General features: G+C 45.0%; 2 protein-coding genes across 2 annotated transcripts in view; one reads left to right on the top strand and one right to left on the bottom strand.

Annotated features, from left to right (window-relative positions):
• Positions 1 to 6,393: 6,393 nt before the first annotated feature.
• On the bottom strand, positions 6,394 to 19,295 carry POLR3H (RNA polymerase III subunit H). The gene is made up of 7 exons (XM_035128347.3): positions 18,162 to 19,295; positions 16,285 to 16,418; positions 14,402 to 14,498; positions 10,697 to 10,783; positions 10,143 to 10,206; positions 8,611 to 8,818; positions 6,394 to 7,998 (listed from the first exon to the last, which is right to left on the bottom strand). Exons 1-7 carry the CDS (start codon positions 18,382 to 18,384, stop codon positions 7,945 to 7,947), a joined length of 867 nt encoding a protein of 288 aa, XP_034984238.2. The 5' UTR covers positions 18,385 to 19,295; the 3' UTR covers positions 6,394 to 7,944.
• The window catches only part of NUP205 (nucleoporin 205), a 38,076-nt gene continuing 37,629 nt past the window's right edge, over positions 19,217 to 19,663 (top strand). Inside the window, exon 1 of the mRNA XM_035128261.3 lies at positions 19,217 to 19,636. Coding sequence (XP_034984152.2) covers positions 19,609 to 19,636 — 28 coding nt within the window. The 5' untranslated portion in view covers positions 19,217 to 19,608. The remainder of the gene's footprint in view (positions 19,637 to 19,663) is intronic.

Here is a 19,663-nt window from a genome sequence, read left to right as displayed (position 1 = left end):
AGAGCGGGAGCCTGCATTTAAGAATCCCTCCCCTTTTCAAAAGGATGCAACAGATTCCGATCATTTTAAACACGGCCGGAAAGGGGTTCACGGAGGGATGGGATAGACAGTGCCATGAATATTCATGATTCGTGGACTCCGGTCGGCAAAAGCTTATACAGTATCACAACAAAACCTGGCACGGTCGGTGGCAAACAATATTCTTCGTTGTTCTGCTGTGACCCTCTGGGGATTTCCTAGCGGTAGTAATCCTTGTATGACACACAGATTCACCATTGAGACTTGTTCTCATATGCACTAATTACTTAAAAATACGTACAGTACATTCAAGAGACGGGCTGTCACCCAGGCAGGCCCGTAGCTAGAGGGTGGTGAGGTGGGCCCTCGCCAGGGGCGCAGGCGATTGAGGGGCGGAAAATCGGCTTCAAATTATGTCCATAAATATAAATATCGATTATTGTCTCATAAGAAATGGTTTTCAACAGAGGGTGAATTGAATGGGTGGAGGGGGTGTTGGAGGAGAGGTGGAAAGAATAGCTAATTTGTCCGTGGCTAGGGGGCGCAATCTGGATGGTTCTGCCAGGGGCGCAATATTACCTACGGTAGGAGACGTTTTAGCTGATATTGCTGTGCATTGCTCCCATTACAATATATTTACAGTACTGTTTATGGGGGCTGGGGCTACATAGCTGGTTATGTTTGCACTGATATAACCAGTAATTGTTTTACTTCAGGATGCTTGCTGTGATGCATAGCTATTTTATTTTATTTCATTTCATTTTCGGTTTGTATTCATTGTTACTAAACAACAGTTTAACTGTGACCGGAGGCAGACGCTCCTGGCTGTTTTTATAAACACAAGAATATTCTGCTGTCTGCTGTAGCCTAAGGAATTTTAATACAGTATAGTGACATCCTAAACATTAGGCTTTAGCATACCGTATAATATTTTCCCCCTGTAATGGATCAGGTACATAGCTTAAGAGTATATTTTTGTTTGGATATATTTTTGTAATCTTTCTGTTCAAGGAGCCTCTTGTGGTTGAGTGCCTTTTACCAGCTTCATTTGGTAATGAGATAACCTGGCCACTGTAGTGCATGCAAAGCAGTATACAGTATGTGGATTGGCCCTTGAGCCTGATGCAGAACCTCCAGCTAGTGCAAGATGGAACAGTTAGACTGCTTATGGGGACAGATAGCCAGCACCATATAAACCTCTGCTAAAATATATACACTGGCTTCCCATATGCTACCAAGCTGGGTTCAAGAGTTTTGTGCTAATATACAAAACCTTGGAACAACTTGGGTCCAGGATATGTTAAGAACCACCTGAGTCCTTCGATCCCAACCCAATCATCCAAAGAAGCTCTGTGCCACAGAGGCCACCTATGAATCTAGTACATAGGTACATAGTACATAGTACATGAATCTAGTACATAGGTAGGCAAACTAAGGCCCAATTGCCTTCTAAATCCAGCCCGTGGACAGTCCGGGAATCAGCGTGTTTTTACATGAGTAGAATGTGTGCTTTTATTTAAAATGCATCACTGGGTTATTTGTGGGCATAGGAATTCGTTCATTTCCCCCCCATAATATAGTCCGTCCCCCAAGGTCTGAGAGACAGTGGACTAGCCCCCTGCTGAAAAAGTTTGCTGACCCCTGATCTAGTAAAGGTAAAGGTAAAGGGACCCCTGACCATTAGGTCCAGTTGTGACTGACTCTGGGGTTTTGGCGCTCATCTCGCGTTATTGGCTGAGGGAGCTGACGTACAGTTTCCAGGTCATGTGGCCAGCATGACAAAGCCGCTTCTGGCAAACCAGAGCAGCGCTCGGAAACGCTGTTTACCTTCCCGCTGGAGTGGTATCTATTTATCTACTTGCACTTTGACGTGCTTTCGAACTGCTAGGTTGGCAGGAGCTGGGACCAAGCAATGGTGGTACCTGAGCCCACATCCCCCTCAATGATTCTCATTCGTTTAACTTAGCTCAGGGTTTCCAAACTTGAGTCTCCAGCTTTTGTTAGACTACAACTCCCATCATCCCTAACTAGCAGGATCAGTGGGCAGAGATGATGGGAACTGTAGTCCAAAAACAGCTGAAACTCAAGTTTGGAAAACCCTGAAAATATTTTTAAAAGCATAGGGCCTTGTGGATCTCCACCTAAACCTTTTGACCCAATGATACTGTATTTCATTTGTAATTGTAATGCATTGAAAACCACAGGGAGAAGCTTGGGAGGCTCCTGGAATTTATTCTTGAAGGTTTTCCCTTGACAGACTACAGGATTCTTTAAATTCCTTTTGAATGAAGTAAGTGCAATGGCACTTGCCCACATTCTTCCTGCTCTATCTTTGTCTTTTCCGCCCTCTGTAGTTTCCCCCACTGTTGTGGACTGTAATTGCTTAGTGGGCAGAAATTTGTCAATTTTGCCTATGCAACTCTATAAGGCAGCATATACATACATGAATATATAATGTTGTGTACCCTTGTATACTAATAACCTTGTACAAATAGTACACAATAAAATATTAATTTTAGACACAGTGTATTAAATGGAGTATCCCTAAAGGTAAATGGTGCTTATAAGAAGGTAGGAGAGATAAAGGCTGCAACCCTAAATATATTTACTAGGGCGCAAGCCTAGTACTGAGTACTTACTACTACTGAGTAAAAAATATATCCATAAGATCACCTTGAACAATAAGAAATTAAATATAAAATAATTTCTATTCACCACCAAACACTCCTGAGTGCTTATATACCAACTATTCCAGCAATATGCGAGATGAGCATATTAATCATTCTGAACCAGAAGTCCATTGATCCTGTAATAGGTTGTCAATTCATGGTCTTTTAGAGACACAAGTAGAACAATGTAAAGAAGAAAAAAGTGCTATGGATTTGCATTAATATTGTTAAGCCAACGTAATAAATAACTCACATGAGAAGGTATGAACACACAGTGAGGTACATAAGGGAGCTTTTTAAATTTTATTTTAAGAAGTGTTGTCTAACCTCAGTGCTCAGTGTCAAGTAATCAGCTCAGTACTGTATATGAGCTGGTGGTGTTTATAGCAAATTTATGCTGGGGTGTAGGAAATGCACTTTCCATAGCTCAGCATAAAGCAACTATTCTTTTCACAAGTGCTGGTGCCTTGCACTCCTTATTCTAAATACAACTGTAAACTGAATAAAGCTTCTTCCAAGCAACTGAACGTATCACATTAACATTTCCAGTGTTTGTAAATCAAACAACCAATACTGACCAGGAAATCCGTTTGATTTAAAATCTACTATCCTTCAACTACACTTATGTGGTATGCTGGAGAGTAACAGTGCAAGCATATACATTTCTACTACCGTAGTAAGAGCCATTAGCTCCAGCGATGCTCGCTCCAGGTAAAATGTAAATACTGGAACCCAGCCTTAAAGTGTTATTCTAAAGTCTTATTCTTGAATACTTTTGAAACCTTCCGAAGCTACTTATTTTGGGCATGTGCTTGCCTTGCTATATTTAAGCAAAACCAGGTGGCGTTGTGGGTTAAACCACAGAATCTAGGGCTTGCTGATCAGGTCGGCGTTTCGAATCCCTGCAACGGGGTGAGTTCGAAAGCACATCAAAGTGCAGGTAGATAAATAGGGACCGCTCAGGCGGGAAAGAAAACGGCATTTCCGTGCGCTGCTCTGGTTCGCCAGAAGCAGCTTTGTCATGCTGGCCACATGACTCGGAAGCTGTCTGCGGACAAACGCCGGCTTCCTCGGCCTGTAGAGCGAGATGAGCGCCGCAACCTCAGAGTCGGACACGACTGGACCTGATGGTCAGCAGGGGCCCCTTTACCTTTACGATTGCTAATTCCGCCTGAAAGCAACCTTGAAATCACACAGAGACTGGATAATGCAAAAGATTTTATTTTTAAATTAAGGTAAGTAAACTGAAGAAACCGGCTTTGCTGAATAGACGCTTGACTCTCAGAACCGAGCGAGTACATCCTTTCCCGCTACAGTACCAACCACGAGGCAGGCTGGGACTACACTTCCCAGCGTCCATTGCTTCTGGGTCCTCACATTCAGGATTCGTCAAATAAAAAAATTCCTTCAGTAGCACCTTAAAGACCAACTAAGTTTTTATTTTGGTATGAGCTTTCGTGTGCATGCACACGTGCATGCACACGAAAGCTCATACCAAAATAAAAACTTAGTTGGTCTTTAAGGTGCTACTGAAGGAATTTTTTTATTTTACTTCGATCCAGACCAACACGGCTACCTACCTGTAACCAGGATTCGTCAAGGCAGCCTTACCTGGTTGTCATTGTGTCTGAAGCATTACGTTAGCACAGATTACGACTTTGTTCTGCCGCATAACAAGAGGAATAGCGGCTGTCGTCTGAGGGAGCCTTCTGAGAATCTGCAGCGGGGTCCCTCTAGCCTAAAAAACTGACGCTTCTATCCCGGCGTTACTTTGGTCGCCTCTGCTGCTTTCGGGGCCTCTCGTCGACGACGGCGCTTTAGGAAACGTCACGCCGTGCCGGTTTTCCAAAATGGCCGCGGTGTCGGCGATAGTTCGCGCCCTAGGGGCCGCTCCTGCCTATCGGGGGGCTCCGGTCTCTCTCACCTTTCCTTCGTAGGCTTGTTGGGCCGAGGCGCCCAAGAATTCTGCGATACTCCAAACTGGCCTTCGCTTGCATTCAAAATAAAATTAGAAATGAAGCCAAGCAAGGTATGTCAACGCAATCTCTTCCCTCCCTAATCCCCACCAACTTAAAATACGTAGGCTCCAAGAACAGGAAACGCCTCGGCAAGGGGAGATTTCGAGGCAGTTTATGTGCTGGAAACAAGCTGCTGGGATGCCAAGAACTCGCTCCGACAACAACGTTGGGTAAACACGAATTGTTTCCAAGTGAGGGGTTGCGGGGGCTGCAACCAGCTAAAAGGCTTCCGCCATATTTTAGTATAGTAGATCAAATGCTAGCAATTCAGTTTTTGACACGGGAGCTATGTGCAAATTGCTGGGGGCGGTTTTAGACTAATGTTTTGTATTGTGAATTAGATGTTATGAGTGCTTGTTATGAATTTTATAAGGCGCTTTAAATTCCAATTTTACAGGTGAAACTCGGAAAATTAGAATATCGTTGAAAAGTGCATTTATTTCAGTAATGCAACTTATTTTTAATTTTTCTTTTAATTTTTACAAATGCTTTCTTTTGGAAATTCCACAGTAATAAAACAAATACTTACAATAATACAAAAATAAACATCGCTATTGCATTTCATTAATTGTTGTTGTCGTTTAGTCGTGTCCGACTCTTCGTGACCCCATGGACCATAGCATGCCAGGCACTCCTGTCTTGCACTGCCTCCCGCAGTTTGGTCATTAATTACATTCCATTTATAATTGACCCACCTAACGACAAATAATTACAACAAATAAAGGCTTGACATATCTTGCTTTGGATGTCATACATACACCTATCTCATATATTGGTTTCACCTTTTGTTGCATTACTGAAATAAATGCGCTTTTCAACGATATTCTAATTTTCCGAGTTTCACCTGTATTTGATTCTATTTTTAATCTAGGCCATCTTGGAATAGCATTACTCAAGAATTGTGGCAGATTTACTAAAACATTGACTGGTCAGAAAATGGCACACACACAAAGCTTATTTCTGCAGTCCTTTGAGCTGTGAATTTAACATTGCCTTTGGTTTATGTTTATGTTTTAATTTTTGGATTACTTTGTTACTCTGCTGGATGCATTGATAAGTCATCTTGGGAATTTTCCACATTGAAGTGTGTTATATACAAGGGTTAAAATAAAGACGATGATTCTAATATTCTCTAAAGTTCACTTATGGATTTCAAATGTGTCCTTCCAACCATGTGGAATAAAAGCAGTACAATGTTGTACAATCAGTGCAGTGGACCCAACCCTCGACAAAACTTAGACAATGCACTTCTTGAACTTCAGCTACATGACTCTCTGGTTCAGCAAGCATTTTAAAGCAGTGGTTGAGTTTATAATTTCTTATTTTTTAAATATATGATTTTTTAAAATGTCATTGAACAGAAATTCTAATGATTAAACTATATTTTAAATAAAAAAATCATGTCTACTCAAAAGTCTTAATGATTTCAGTGGTGCTAAGTCACACATAATTGGTTATTGGCTAGGAGCCTGAGTGTATTTATTAATTAAGCTTGTTCAGATTCTATATTGACGGAGTCACAATAGAAAAGCCTTTGCTTAATGGCAAGAAAGAAAAGTGGTTATTTCTGGGGAACTTTATTTAGGTGCTTAAAAACTGTGTACCTATTAAATTGGTTGATGTGTCATGTCAACATCACACACAAAATGTAAATTCTTTTAGGCAGCACTATACAATAAAATAGAAGATTTAAACCAGTGCAAAGTTTATTAGAACTTCAGGTCCCTACATTTCAGGAGGCTTTCATTGAAAAGCAGTTAAAAACCTGATGGCCTTGCCACTTCTCTGGCTGTATAGTTAACTCATATATCCTTTATAACCAAAGCTGCTGTTCCAGTCATTATACACTAGCAATATTTATTAGAAAGACATTGGCTCTGCATTAATCACCTCACATAGGAACATCAGAAGCAGATGTCCTGCACAACCCTCAGTGGGTTACAACAGCATTAAAACCTCCAATCAAGGCTTTGAAGCAGGAACAGCCAAGTCAGAGTGACTTCACCAGTAAGCCAAATATATTGTCATCAAGAAGCAGGCTCTATTCAAGTATGTTACCATAAGACATGCACGTCAAAGGCCTTCTTAAAATGAAGAGCTTTATTTATCACCTGATGCTCTGGTAGTCCTAGCTTTGCTTTTCTCATTAGTGGTCCACATACATAGTCCTATGCCATAGGAATGTTTTTATTGTGTATTGTGATTGTGTCTTTGTGTGCCTTTTGCACTGTTGCCCAATGTTCTATATTTTCCACTACAATGCAGTCAAAGACCAAAAACTGAATGGCCATTGTCTATGTTTGCACTCCTATCCAATGCCCAAGGAAGTATTATCTACTTCAAGATGTGAATCTCTTCCTCCTTATACAGAAAGTCAACAAAAGTTGTTGAGTTTTGAGGTGTCATTCATATCTACAGCAGCTTTCATTAGAATTTTGTTCTGTAGAGGGGAAAAAGGCTATAGTCCATCTACGTTTCTAAGTTAAAAACAAACTGAAGTCACATGTTTTCATGGAAGACAGCAAGATTAAGAAGGGTAGCTAACAAGGTTTGTTTGCTCTCTAAACACTGCAGACTTACTAACCCCAGTTATTAGTGTGTTCTGCAAGTACAGTGGCTCACTGAATTTTCCAGGGCAAATAGTTCCAAGATATTCAGGAAGACCCATTGGAGGCAGCCTGATGGCTATATAGATTCGATTCTTACCCTTGCCCTAGCTTTATTCATCTTCCTCATCAGTATGTGACCTTTAAAAGCCAAGGGCATGAATTTCCTCCACTGTCAGAAACACCTCCATCCAAATGGGGAAAAGGAACAAGAGGGATTCAGTAAAATGACTGCAAGCTTTCATAATATCATTCCTCTCCACCTCTCAAATCGCTACTGGTTTCTTCTAGACTGAAGTTCTTCAAAGTTTCTTCTTGCATCTGCTTTAAACACAAGGCCTGTCTTAAATTTCTTTTAGGGTAGCAGATTCTTCCTAGGCTCTTGTACCCAGTTCTGCTAGGTGGAAAGATCAGAACCACAAGAGTTTGTTGACAGGGCCATGGTATGCAAATATTCTGTGTTGATGACATCACACTGGATGTTCCCACTCGTCTTCTACTTCAGAAGTAGGGCAAAGTAGAAATAGAAACACAAAGCTTCCATTCTGCAGTTGCTTTCTAAGGAGAGAAAAATGCACACAGTGGCTTTTCCAATCTGGTAAATGCCCATTTTGTGGAAGTCTCCCCCTTTGGCTAACTGTTTGTCCACCAGGATAGGAGACCCAGACCAGGTTCACTGATAGATCCCTGCACAGAGAAAGAATATATGTTAGAATTTAGCACATGAAAATCTGGATTATCCATTTAATCTGCAGTATTCTCTGAATTCTGTGTTTTTCAGAGGTCACTTAGAGATCCTCATACCCTTTCCTCACAATTATAAATGGCTGAAAGAATAAGGTCTACATCCTATCACCAAGGATGTGACTACTTTTAGGTAGTGAAAGGATATTTCAAAAGCCTATGTAGAAAGGTAAAGGTAAAGGGAACCCTGACCATTTGGTCCAGTCGTGACTGACTCTGGGGTTGCGCGCTCATCTCGCATTATTGGCCGAGGGAGCCGGCGTATAGCTTCCAGGTCATGTGGCCAGCATGACAAAGCCACTTCTGGCAAACCAGAGCAGCACATGGAAACGCCATTTACCTTCCCGCTATAGCGGTTCTTATTTATCTACTTGCATTTTGATGTGCTTTCGAACTGCTAGGTTGGCAGGAGCCGGGACCAAGCAACGGGAGCTCACCCCGTCACAGGGATTCGAACCGCCGACCTTCTGATCAGCAAGCCCTAGGCTCAGTGGTTTAGCCCACAGCGCCACCTGGGTCCCTTTTATGTAGAAAGGAGTAGTGTTAAATAGTTACCACTAGTGTGTAGGGGGCTTCCTTCTTCTGCACCTCCTCTGTGGCACTAGAGGTGGAGGGCTCTGCAGAGCTTGGGCCTGTTGGGGATGTGTCAATGAAAGTTTCATCAACCACACGGAAACGGATTTCCTCTCCTGTATCCATATACAGGTCATGGGCTCCTTCTTCAGTCTCATATTCCCAAACCCATACTTGTTCTGCTTCATCACTGGGCACATAGAAAGTTAAGGCAACAGTGGGATAAGAAGGCATAGAAGTTTAAATTGAAGTATGAAATCCCTTTTCTGAGATTTGGCTCTCACAGCTTTTTAACTAAGTACAAGTAAAATAAGCATGCTAAATTAGATCACTCTACAGCAATGGAAAATTTTCTGATGCAAATTATTCTAAATGCATTCTGGAAAATACATTTCACTGTCCCCTGTGCAAGGTTTTCTCACAGAACACAGACCATGCTAGATCTGCTAATAAATGTCTCTTACGTTATGAAGCAAGAAAATTGAATTCAATCCAGCAACTAACCACAGGGCTCAGGATGGAAACAAATCAGACGTTTGACTTGGACTGCCGCTTCCCAAACCTCAAGTGATCTCTTCCTATTAATGCCCTTCACACCATGCCCTCAACCCAACTAATCTGAGTTGTATCCAATGTGCAAGTGGAAGGCAGCTTTGTGCAATGGATCTTTTCCTCTTCCCCAACAGTTTCCACAAAGCTTCCCTACAGTCTGGGGGCCCTACCAAAAACTGAAGGCTGTGTCCATCCATGGCTACAGAGTTTGTGCCTGGGGAGGTTGCCCAAGATTAGGCGGAGGAATCTTGTGCCCTGCAAGCCTGACCTTTTACACCTGCCGCACCAGATGACACAGTTCACAATGATAATTCCTCTCTAAATGAGCTTGGGGGGGGGCAGTGAGGGATGAGGGTAAATGAAAGATCCATTGTGAAAGTGTTGGATACATCCAGTTGTTCAAAAATTACATTGAGGTTTTCCTGAGCTGTGGAATACTGAATGTTAATATTAAAGGTAAAGGTACCCCTGACCATTAGGTCCAGTCACGGACGACTCTGGGGTTGCGGCACTAATCTCGCTCCATAGGCCTAGGAAGCCGGTGTTTATCCGCAGACAGCAGCATGACTAAGTCGCTTCTGGCGAACCAGAGCAACGCACGGAAACGCCATTTACCTTCCTGCCGGAGCAGTACCTATTTATCTACTTGCACTTGAAGTGCTTTCGAACTGCTTGGTGGGCAAGAGCTGGGACCAAACAACGGGAGCTCACCCCATCGCAGGCATTAGAACCGCTGACCTTCTGATCGGCAAGCCCTCGGCTCTGTGTTTTAGACCACAGCGCCACCCACGTCCCTAATGTTAATATTAGTCTAGCATTAAGTAACACAATCTACTGGAACGTTTTGCAACATACTCATAGGGGTTTTTGCATTAAGTAAAAATAGACTCCATCCGAAGGGAGGTAGCTTTCATATTATACATCTTTAGACATCCAGCATCATGGAACTGTTTAGAGGATACAACTTGGCAGGTTGCTGTAGGGATTCTGGAGGAATGATGATGTCATCAAAGAACCCAAGTGAAACTACAAAAAAGAAGTTCAGATTAATAAAGAAGCAAGATGGATGCAATGTGACTCCTAGAATTTAAGCTTTCCCCATGCCATCACCTAGTGGCATGTCCAATAAGGAATCTGAACCTATGTCCAGCATTCTTTCCGCTATACTGTAAATTTAATAAATGCAGAATTGGAACACCCATCAGGACTATAAAGGAGAACAACTTTAAGCCTCAAATATGTTTTTCCACCTTTCATTCTATATTCTTATTTTTATTTATTTTTCAGAAAAGAAACTGAAGTTCAGTTCTTTTGGCTATGTTTTGCTGCTATTAAGGAGTGATTCCAAACATCTTAACCATAATAACGTCAAACTTTATTAATAGAACAGTCTTTCTTTTGAGATATCTGCTGGTTATCTTGGTATAATATTCCATAATTCTAGACACCCACTGCAGTCCTACACACAATATTCCTGTGATTATTTGGTGATTTACTAGTAAAAGTTAAAATTTACCCCGAACTCCTTCCAGACTGCAGCCTTTTATTACTCCAACCAGAATTTCATCCAGAAAGGGGTGAAACACAACATACCGAAAATGCACTGAAAAAGAAAAAGAAACAACACAATATGCTGCTTGAACAAGTCACGATTCCCTCCCTCCCTATGGATTGCTAAAATAGCAATCCAATACTAGCATTTTGCTATTTACTAGTTTCTGAAAAAACTTGGATAAATAATGAATGGGCTGAGCAGGCTCAAATATCACCATACAGTGGTATTCCCATTTCAAGCCAAAACCTCCTAAGTTTCAGTGACTGTTCCTACAATCACCAAAGCAAGTGTGGCAAAATGTTTGTAGTTGTTGTTTAACAGAAGCATAAGGGTTTTGTCTCTTTAAATATAGGACATGGGCTCCAATGGGAAGGTGTAAAATGCTGTATTAAATGCAGGGCAGAACCAAAAGACCCAAAACTATGATACTGGCAAAGCATGAGTGGGTGGAGTTGGCACTTGCTTCTGACTTTCTCTACTTGACAAAATCCAGTATCTTCACTCAGACATGCACACAGCTGGAGACACTCATGTTTAGGGGACTAAGAATTTCAAAAGCCATGATCACACATCATTAATTGCACCTCTCCAGCTCTCAAAAACTGTCTGAGAAATCCTAAGGAAAACTAAGCTTTCAATCTATGCTTCTATGTCATTGCTCTAATGATGTGCATCAGTCCAGTTTCTGGGCAGCTGTGTCAGCTTTTTGAGATTCTGCAAGCCTGGCAGACTGAAAATAGACTTGTTTTGATCGGTAACTAGAGCAAATAGGACAGTGCTGAGTGAACTGCAGCAGTAAGGGAAATGAAGATTAGAGTAGCCCTGTTTGCACCCAAGTGGTCTTTTAGATTTGTCTTGTCAGATATTAGATACAAAATAAATGAAGGTCAAGACACCAGCAGTTTCTAGAGTGAACAACTGAAATACACACTGGGGGAAAAGTCTGTCAGTACCTTTCATTTTCCGTAAGAAACTTATGAATAAAAAAATAGCAAAACAAGTCAAGGGAAAGGATAACAACAAGTGTCATTTATGCAGGAGCATAAAGGTACATATTATGCACATTGCAAGTAATATACTGTCACCATTCCATGACTGATAAATCCATCAGCATTCTAAAGTAGAAAAGTGTGATAAGTTGAGAATTCAAGACAGGGATCACCAACCTTTTTGGACCAATTGGCACATTTTGAATTTTGAGAGCCCTGTTGGCACTAGTTACAAAATGGTTGCCATGGAGGGACACGGCATAACACAACATGGCTGCCATGTGGTGCGTGGGTAATACATGCCCCTGGCAGCCTCATGTTTGCTATTGGAAATCAACTACCGTGTTTCCCACATTTTAAGACACCGTCTTATAATTTTTTTACTCAAGAAAATAAGCCTATGGCTTATTTTCGGGGGGTGTCTTAGTATGGTTCCTGCCTCCTCCTGCCGCGACCGGCGTTGCTGCTGCTGGGCTGGCAGCACTCTGCGAAGGCAGGAGAAGCCGGCCAGACCGCTGGGGGGGTGGGGTAGAAAAAAGTTCGGAGCGCGTCCCAATGGCAGCACTCCTCATGCGCCACAAAAGCTACCAAACAACTGGGGGGGGGAGGTTAAAAAGGTGGCCGGAGCGCAGCCTTATGGCAGCGCTCCTCACACACCACAAAAAAGACGCAGAAAACTGGCAAACAGCTGGAGGGGGCTAAAAAGCAGCAGCGGCCACAGCTTTAAATGGCTGGATCGCGCCTTCCGTCCCGCGCTTGCGCTGCGCGCCAGGTTTTGCCCGATCCGTCGGGGAGCAGGGAGCGCTCAGAATCTGGTGAGGGGGGTCTTTCTTCCCATTTGGGCGCCCGAGCATCGCCGCTCGAGAGGCCGGAGGCTCTCGGCGGAGTGGTCTGGAGGAGCGAACGCAAGCTCTTGGCTGGCTGGCTCGCTTTCTTTTTGTTGCTCACGGAAGGCGGAAGGGGCCAGCAGGGCTCCCGCCACCGTCAGTCGCCCCGCCGCCCCTCTGCCTTGGGCCATGCAGCCCACAACGTTCCGGCAGCGCGGCTCCCGCTGCCGTCAGTCGCCCCAGCGGCGCGGAAGGGCCAGCGGACCCGGCCGCCGCTCTGCCGTGGACCATGCCGCCGCTCTGCCGGCCGCCGCTCTGCCGTGGACCATGCAGCCCACAATGTTCTGGCGGCGCGGAAGGGGCCAGCAGGGCTCCCGCCGCCGTCAGTCACCTCCGGCCGCTGCTCTGCCTTGGGCCATGCGGCCCCAGAACGTTTCGGCGGCGCGGCTCCTGCCGCCGCCTGTCACCCGCCGCCGCTCTGCCTTGGGCCATGCGGCCCCAGAACGTTTCGGCGGCGCGGCTCCTGCCGCCGCTTGTCACCCGCTGCTGCTCTGCTTCGGGCCATGCGGCCCCACAACATTCCGGCAGCGCGGAAGGGGCCAGCAGGGCTCCCGTCACCGAGGGGTTTCCCGTCACCGAGGGGTTTCCCGTCACCGAGTGGGGAGGCTCCCAGCGCGGCTCGCCTGGCGACGCCGAAAGAGGGCCGAGCGCGCGGTGCTTGTGCCTCCTCCTGCTTCTCCCCCCCCCCCGCCCGTGTGAGAAATTAGCAGTTGAGGGCGAGGACGGATAGAGAGCTGCACGGCGCTTCAGCAGCAGCAACAGCAGCAACCAGTTCCAGGTGGCTCGGGGTATGGCTTATTTTCGGGGTATGGCTTAATTCCGCAAAAGTGTAAAAATCCTGCTACGTCTTATAAAATGACTACGCCTTAAAATAGGGGAAACACGGTATGTCTTGCTAGACCTGATAGTTGAGACGCAGCTTTTAAAGGCACAAGGACCCTGCTTTTTCAAATGTGAATCTGAAAACAAAGCCTAGGCCGCATCCGGTACCCACTTACTTGGGATTGTCCCATTGTAAACTTGCTTCCAAAGTTGGCATATATAGCGTGGTACTGCAAGCTATTTATACCATGATTTTTAATGTGTGCCTGCACATCAGATCCTACACAGGAGATAATGTATGTCTAAGCAATAAGCGTGACCAATAAAGTGACCACCTGTCAAAGTGGCTCATGGAGGGCTGCTCACTTCTGGATCTAGTCCAAGCATCCCCAAACTGTGGCCCTCCAGATGTTTTGGCCTACAACTCCCATGATCCTTAGCTAACAGGACCAGTGGTCAGGGATGATGGGAATTGTAGTCCAAAACATCTGGAGGGCCGAAGTTTGGGGATGCCTGATCTAGTCCTTCTGCTGAAGTTGCTCCCCAACCATGCCATAGGTCAGCATATCATACTGTATTTCTAATTCTCCAACCTAGAACATCAATATGTAAACATGTAGAACAAGCCTACTTCCTTGAGAATATTAGCAATAGGTAAGAAAATGTGGTACTGCAGCATAACTAGCGTGTCACCATAACTCTCCTAAGGGATAGCAAGTTCTAAGGATTAAACGAAGTGAAAGGGACTTCCTCTGATTTCTGCCTATGAAGCAGTTCCCAAATGTATTTGCTACAGAAAGTATCTGCTGCTTTACTAGCAAAACGTAGATTCCCACATGAAGAAAATAGAGATCTTAAAGTACTGTCTACTCATGTTCATATTGCTGTAGGTACCTCTCTTAAATTTTGTGGTTGTCAACTCTCCTACCAATCCAAAGTGCTCATATTAAGAATAATAAGAGACAAACCTTTTGTATGTGATGCACCATCTCCTGGGAATATGTAGGAATCTTCCAGTTTTGTGATGTCGTAAAGGCAGATGCAGAGGCCAACATTATACACAACCTTTTTGGGGGTGGGGAAAACAAAATCCAGAGAGCAATAAATTCCAGCAACTAGAGGAAATGTGTTAAGCCTTCCTGAAACAACATGCCAGAGTTTATGCACAAGGAAAGGTGTGCAGATGAACCAAACTGGTGAACTGATTCAAAATAACTGTTTAGCAGAAAATTATTTATATGTGCCGGCCTCAGCTGGCAAAAGCAGTAGAGAAAGATGACAGATAGCTAAGAAGAAATTGGAGTGCATTTCCTAAACAAATGCTCCACTTCTAGTTTCTACTTATTTTTTTTTATCTCCCATTTACATTCCAGTCTTATACTACATTGCATCTCACTTGGATACTGAATTTAGACTGGTCAAAATCTGGTAGAGCTATTTTTCCAGTTGTGCAAACTACTGTAGCCACTGCAATTACACCAGTTAAGTACCGTATGTGATTTTGCATCATGCCTAGTCTTACATATGACATTATACTGTTTATTACCGTGTTTCCCCTTTTTTAATACGTAGTCATAAAGTAAGCCATGGCAGGGTTTTTATGCATTCGCGAAATATAAGACATACCCCGAAAATAAGACGTACCTTCTTGCTTTCCTTTAGAGCCTCGAGAGGCTTGAAACCAGTTGGGAGGGGGTGCATGAATTGAGCCACACTGGGAGCCTTCCCGCTCTTCCCAGGACTTTTTTTCCACTTGGGCCGAGCGCCCGGACGGGAAAACCCCTCGGCGTCGGGAGCCCTGCTGGCCCCTTCCGCGCCCCCGGAATGTTGTGGGGCCGCATGGCCCGAAGCAGAGCGGCGGCGGGTGACAGGCAGCGGCAGGAGCCGCGCCGCCGAAAAGTTTTGGGGCCGCATGGTCTGAAGGAGAGCGGCGGCGGGTGACAGGCGGCGGCAGGAGCCGCGCCACCGAAACGTTCTGGGGCCGCATGGCCCGAAGGAGAGCAGCGGCGGGTGACAGGCGGCGGGAGGAGCCGCGCCGCCGAAAAGTTCTGGGGCCGCATGGTCCGAAGGAGAGCGGCGGCGGGTGACAGGCGGCGGGAGGAGCCGTGCCGCCGAAACGTTCTGGGGCCGCATGGCCCGAAGGAGAGCGGCGGCGAGTGACAGGTGGCGGGAGGAGCCGCGCCGCCGAAACGTTCTGGGGCCGCATGGCCCAAGGCAGAGCGGCGGCGGGAGGAAGCGGGAAGTAAAGGGCAGAGCCGGACAAAAGAGCTCGACACTTGCGTGTTGGTTTACCCTGGTTCCCGCAGACCCCTTTCCGGCAGAAAAATGGCAGGGGCAACCGTGGTGGTGGCAGCATTAACGGCGCCAGGAGGAGGCGGTGGATGCAGTCCAAGGCAAGGCGCTGCTCCGCTCGCCGCCTGGCTCAGCTCGTTGCTGCGGGCGGCTTGTGTGAGTGGGTTTCTCGTGTCTGGGTCAGCGCGCCTGAAAGGGAAGGAGGGGAGCCAAGGAGGGAGAAAGCAGGGCGGGAGAAAAGCCTTTCCTCTTTCCTGCCTTCATTTGTAGCGCTGCTTTCTTAAAGCAGTGTACAGTTCTTACTAGTCGTAAGGAGGTACTTACAGTAATAATAATAAAAAGACACACACACCCCGAAAATAAGCCATAGGCTTATTTTCTTGAGGTAAAATTAATATATGACGGTGTCTTAAAATGTGGGAAACACGGTAGCACTAAGCCACAGATGCTATTTTCAGTCAACAAACGGGCCTGCTTCTAAAAATCTTCACATTTACAATACAGTTGTTTTCCAATAAAAACCTCTAGTCAGTCATGGCCTACAACACTTAACCTTTACCTTATTGGCTAACTTCTTATTCAACTCTTCAGTGATAGCATCATTAAGCTTCCTTTCAAACTGCCATGGAGGAATCCGCACAGTATCAGTCATCTCCACTAACACAAACATGGTGGCCAACAAAAGTAAAGTTCCTGAAAGAGGAAAAAAGAAGAGTCAGCAAGACAATGTTCTTTTCTGCAATGATGGTTGTGACAGCAGGTGGTGACAGGAGGGGAAAAGAGGCTGAAGTTATTTTTGTGACTCTGGTGGGTCTTGTTCCATTGACCTAATCTGGTGTGCATTTCAATTCCTTGTAAAAATCAATGGTTATTAAAGAAAAGAATTTTGTAACCATTCTGAGGAAGCTAATTTGATTATGAATTGTATCATCAGATTTTACATTAGTTATTCTTAATACATTTTTCATTTGTCCATTTTCCAACCTTATTTGCTGGAAAATGTCTACCGGTACTATCTGCAGTGTGCTGTGAAACATACTATTTATCATAAAATAAGCCATGTTTTGTTACTTTAGGACACTTAATACCATTTTCTTAACATATGAACTCAGAAAGTGGTACAGTATATCAAACTGTCATAATTTAATAGGCTAACATACATTCAATTATGCTGAGAATTAAAATGGCAAACACAGAACTCATATTTAAAGTACTAGGGCACATTAAAAGCTTTCCCAAAAAGTAAGGTTTTAAAATATGCTCTAAAGATTATGAGGCATTCAAAAACTCCTGGAGGAAGAGTTTCACAGGACAGAACCAGAACAGATTGTGTGAATGATAACTTTGAACTTGGTTTCATATCAGGATTTCTTTTTAAGACCAAAATTAAAGTAACCGCAATAAAAGCCTTGAAGCTAGTGCGGGGGGGGGGGGGGGAGTGTGCTGGTGTAAGGCTTGGTCTTGGATTAATGACCTATTTTATTAAGCAGAATTGTTATGTCCAAACTGGCCCTTGGAATCTCTTAAGATTATTTAATGACCATCAATTTGATAGAAAAACATTTAGGTAAAAAAAGAAGAATCATAGAATTCTGAGGTTAAACATTGGCGTGTTCTGGGGATGCACTCCTATATCTCACAGGGCCATGCACCAAATTCAAGTGCATCTATTTTATTTGCCCTACAACATGCTCAGTTCTAAAACCAGCATGTTTCCATGCTTGGGAGTACTGGACTAGGACTCTGGAGCCCTAGGTTCAAATCCTACTGAGACATGCAACTCACCAGATAATCATGGACCCCTCAATCATTCTTAGCCTACCACCTTCACAGAGTTCCTGCGAGGATGTGGGTGGGGGTGGGAAAGAGGGAATATCCAACTACCGACTGAGCATCGTGCACGTTTGGTTTTCCATTTCGTTGCACAGCACTGATTTGCAGAGTAGCAACCTCGCTGTCGTAAAGCTAGAAACACCTACGGCCTGAACCCATTTACTCTAAAAATGCACCTTTTGCACTACAGAAACGTAATCTGCCAGAGAGAATTTTCTCATGAAATGAGATTAAATGCTTAGCACATAAAAAACGCTAAGCAGAAGAATGGTGTGCGTGAAGGCTAAGGCTTACACGATCATGTGCATTAGGACGGCAGCCCGCTGAACCATGTGCGTGACCGGGACAAGAGCCGTCCTGGCTCTCCAGATCCTCCTTCCTATCTTCCCAGCCGCCCTGTTGTCAGAGGGATCCCCGGAACCCGCTAGCGGGCCGAGGCCTGAAAGGTCCCCTGGCATAGCTGCCAAGTTCTCCCTTTTTTTAAGGGAAATTCCCTTATGCTGAATAGGCTTCCTCGCGAGAAAAGGGAAAACTTGGCAGCTATGTCCCCTGGAAGCCTCCGCTCTCTCGCAGCAGCCAAGCAGCCCTCGTGGCTCCACTCACCCGCCTCGCTATCGCGGCTCCACGGCGACCAGGTGCCCGACGGCAGCGGCAAGGGCAGCGCTCCTTCTACCAAAAGACGGAAGGTCACTGGCAACCGAGACCTTACACGGAAGACGGGGACGCCGTCACCTGCCCACGCGACGCAGACTTTTGCTAAAGGAAAATGCGGTTCAGCTTTTGCCCGACGGCACTTTATTCCGAGCGCGCATGCGCAAGAGCACATAGGGCGACGGGGAGGAAACAGGAAGCCGCTAGAAGGCGCGTGGCGGCGGCTGCTGGCTTGTACTGTATAGAACTAGAAATACTGTACTGTACAGTACTTTATTGTCACTGTACCACTCCCACGCGGGAATATTTTGTAGCAGGTGCAGTCCCGCTTGTGAAGCGCCGTAGCTAGGATTTTTGTTGGCTGTACTTCTCCTATAGATTTTGGCCGCTGTGAATATTGTCGTTTGCTGCTGCTGTTGTTTTTTGTACAGTACTGCTATTTAACTAAACGCGAAGCGCGCCGGTGTATATACAAATATTTATAACAGACAAACACAAATACTTATTCTTTAGTTGTACTTTTATCTATTGCAACATGCAGCCTCTCTTTGTCTCTACCCTCTGGTGTCAGGTTTTGGGTGCTAGCAAGACTTTTGGTTGGTTTTGCTGCTTTCCCAACTGTTCATCAGAAAAGCTTCCGATGATTTAGCCGTCATCCTTCGTACGAAAACACCCACTTCTGGGTATGTGTTGGCTGCTTTTCAATACGCCCCCCCTCCCAAACTCTTCCCAAGCTAATACTGTATGGGGATCAGGGACCTTGCCTTGGATAGAGCTGCAAATCTACCATGGAGGCTTCTGTTGCTACTTTCAGGTTGGGGGGGAGTATAGGTATTACCTATACCCACCTAAAGAAAGATAAAGGATGCAGCATTGTTTTTGTATGCAACTTCGCTGGTCCTTCCCTACCCCCCAACTACGTTGAACGAAACAATCACCCTGAAACCAGTGGATAATAGCCCATTGCAGTGCAATCCTATGCAAGCTTATTGAGAAGTAAATTCCATTGTGCTTAATAGGCCGTACTATTCCCTAGGAGGAGCGTTTAGTCTTAAAGGCTGCTTTTCCCTTTCCCGCCTATCTACCAGAAGGAGAGCAAGAGCCGGAATTCCCAGCATCCTTTGCTTCTGGGTCCTGATTTTACCGATTAAGTGGCCACACTGTGCCTGTGCTCCAAATGTTCAAGCTGAACGGTATTGTTTTTGTAATGAACTGAGAGCCGGGTGGGGCTCGATGTAGTAAATGCTGGCTAACAGAGGAGTCCGGCTATTCAGCAGCCTAAATGTGTGCATCTCTCCGAGGGCTATTTCTTGATCAGGCATTGGTTTAGTCGCCTCTTTCTGTTTTGGGGTCTTCTCGGCTGCAAGGACGCTTTGGCTCGAGTCAGTGAGCGTCCAAGATGTCGGCGCCGTTGGCGGTAATTTCAGGTATGGGGAGGCCCGTGTGTGGCCTGG

The sequence above is a fragment of the Zootoca vivipara genome, chromosome 9 (assembly GCF_965207765.1).
Source record: "Zootoca vivipara chromosome 9, rZooViv2.hap1.1, whole genome shotgun sequence".
Classification (NCBI taxonomy): Eukaryota; Metazoa; Chordata; class Lepidosauria; order Squamata; family Lacertidae; genus Zootoca; species Zootoca vivipara.
The sequence above is the reverse complement of the archived record's forward strand: the minus strand, read 5'-3'. Positions and strand labels throughout refer to the sequence as shown.

Excerpts from the sequence above, each read along its gene's own strand:
- POLR3H (XM_035128347.3), bottom strand. The coding sequence starts at position 18,384 with ATGTGCTCTTGCGCATGCGCGCTCGGAATAAAGTGCCGTCGGGCAAAA. Across the intron at positions 16,419-18,161 it reads GAGCCGCGATAGCGAGGCGG|GAACTTTACTTTTGTTGGCC; the intron begins GTGAGTGGAGCC and ends TTCCTCTTTCAG. Across the intron at positions 8,819-10,142 it reads CTACAGCAACCTGCCAAGTT|TGATGAAGCAGAACAAGTAT; the intron begins GTATCCTCTAAA and ends CTATGTGCCCAG.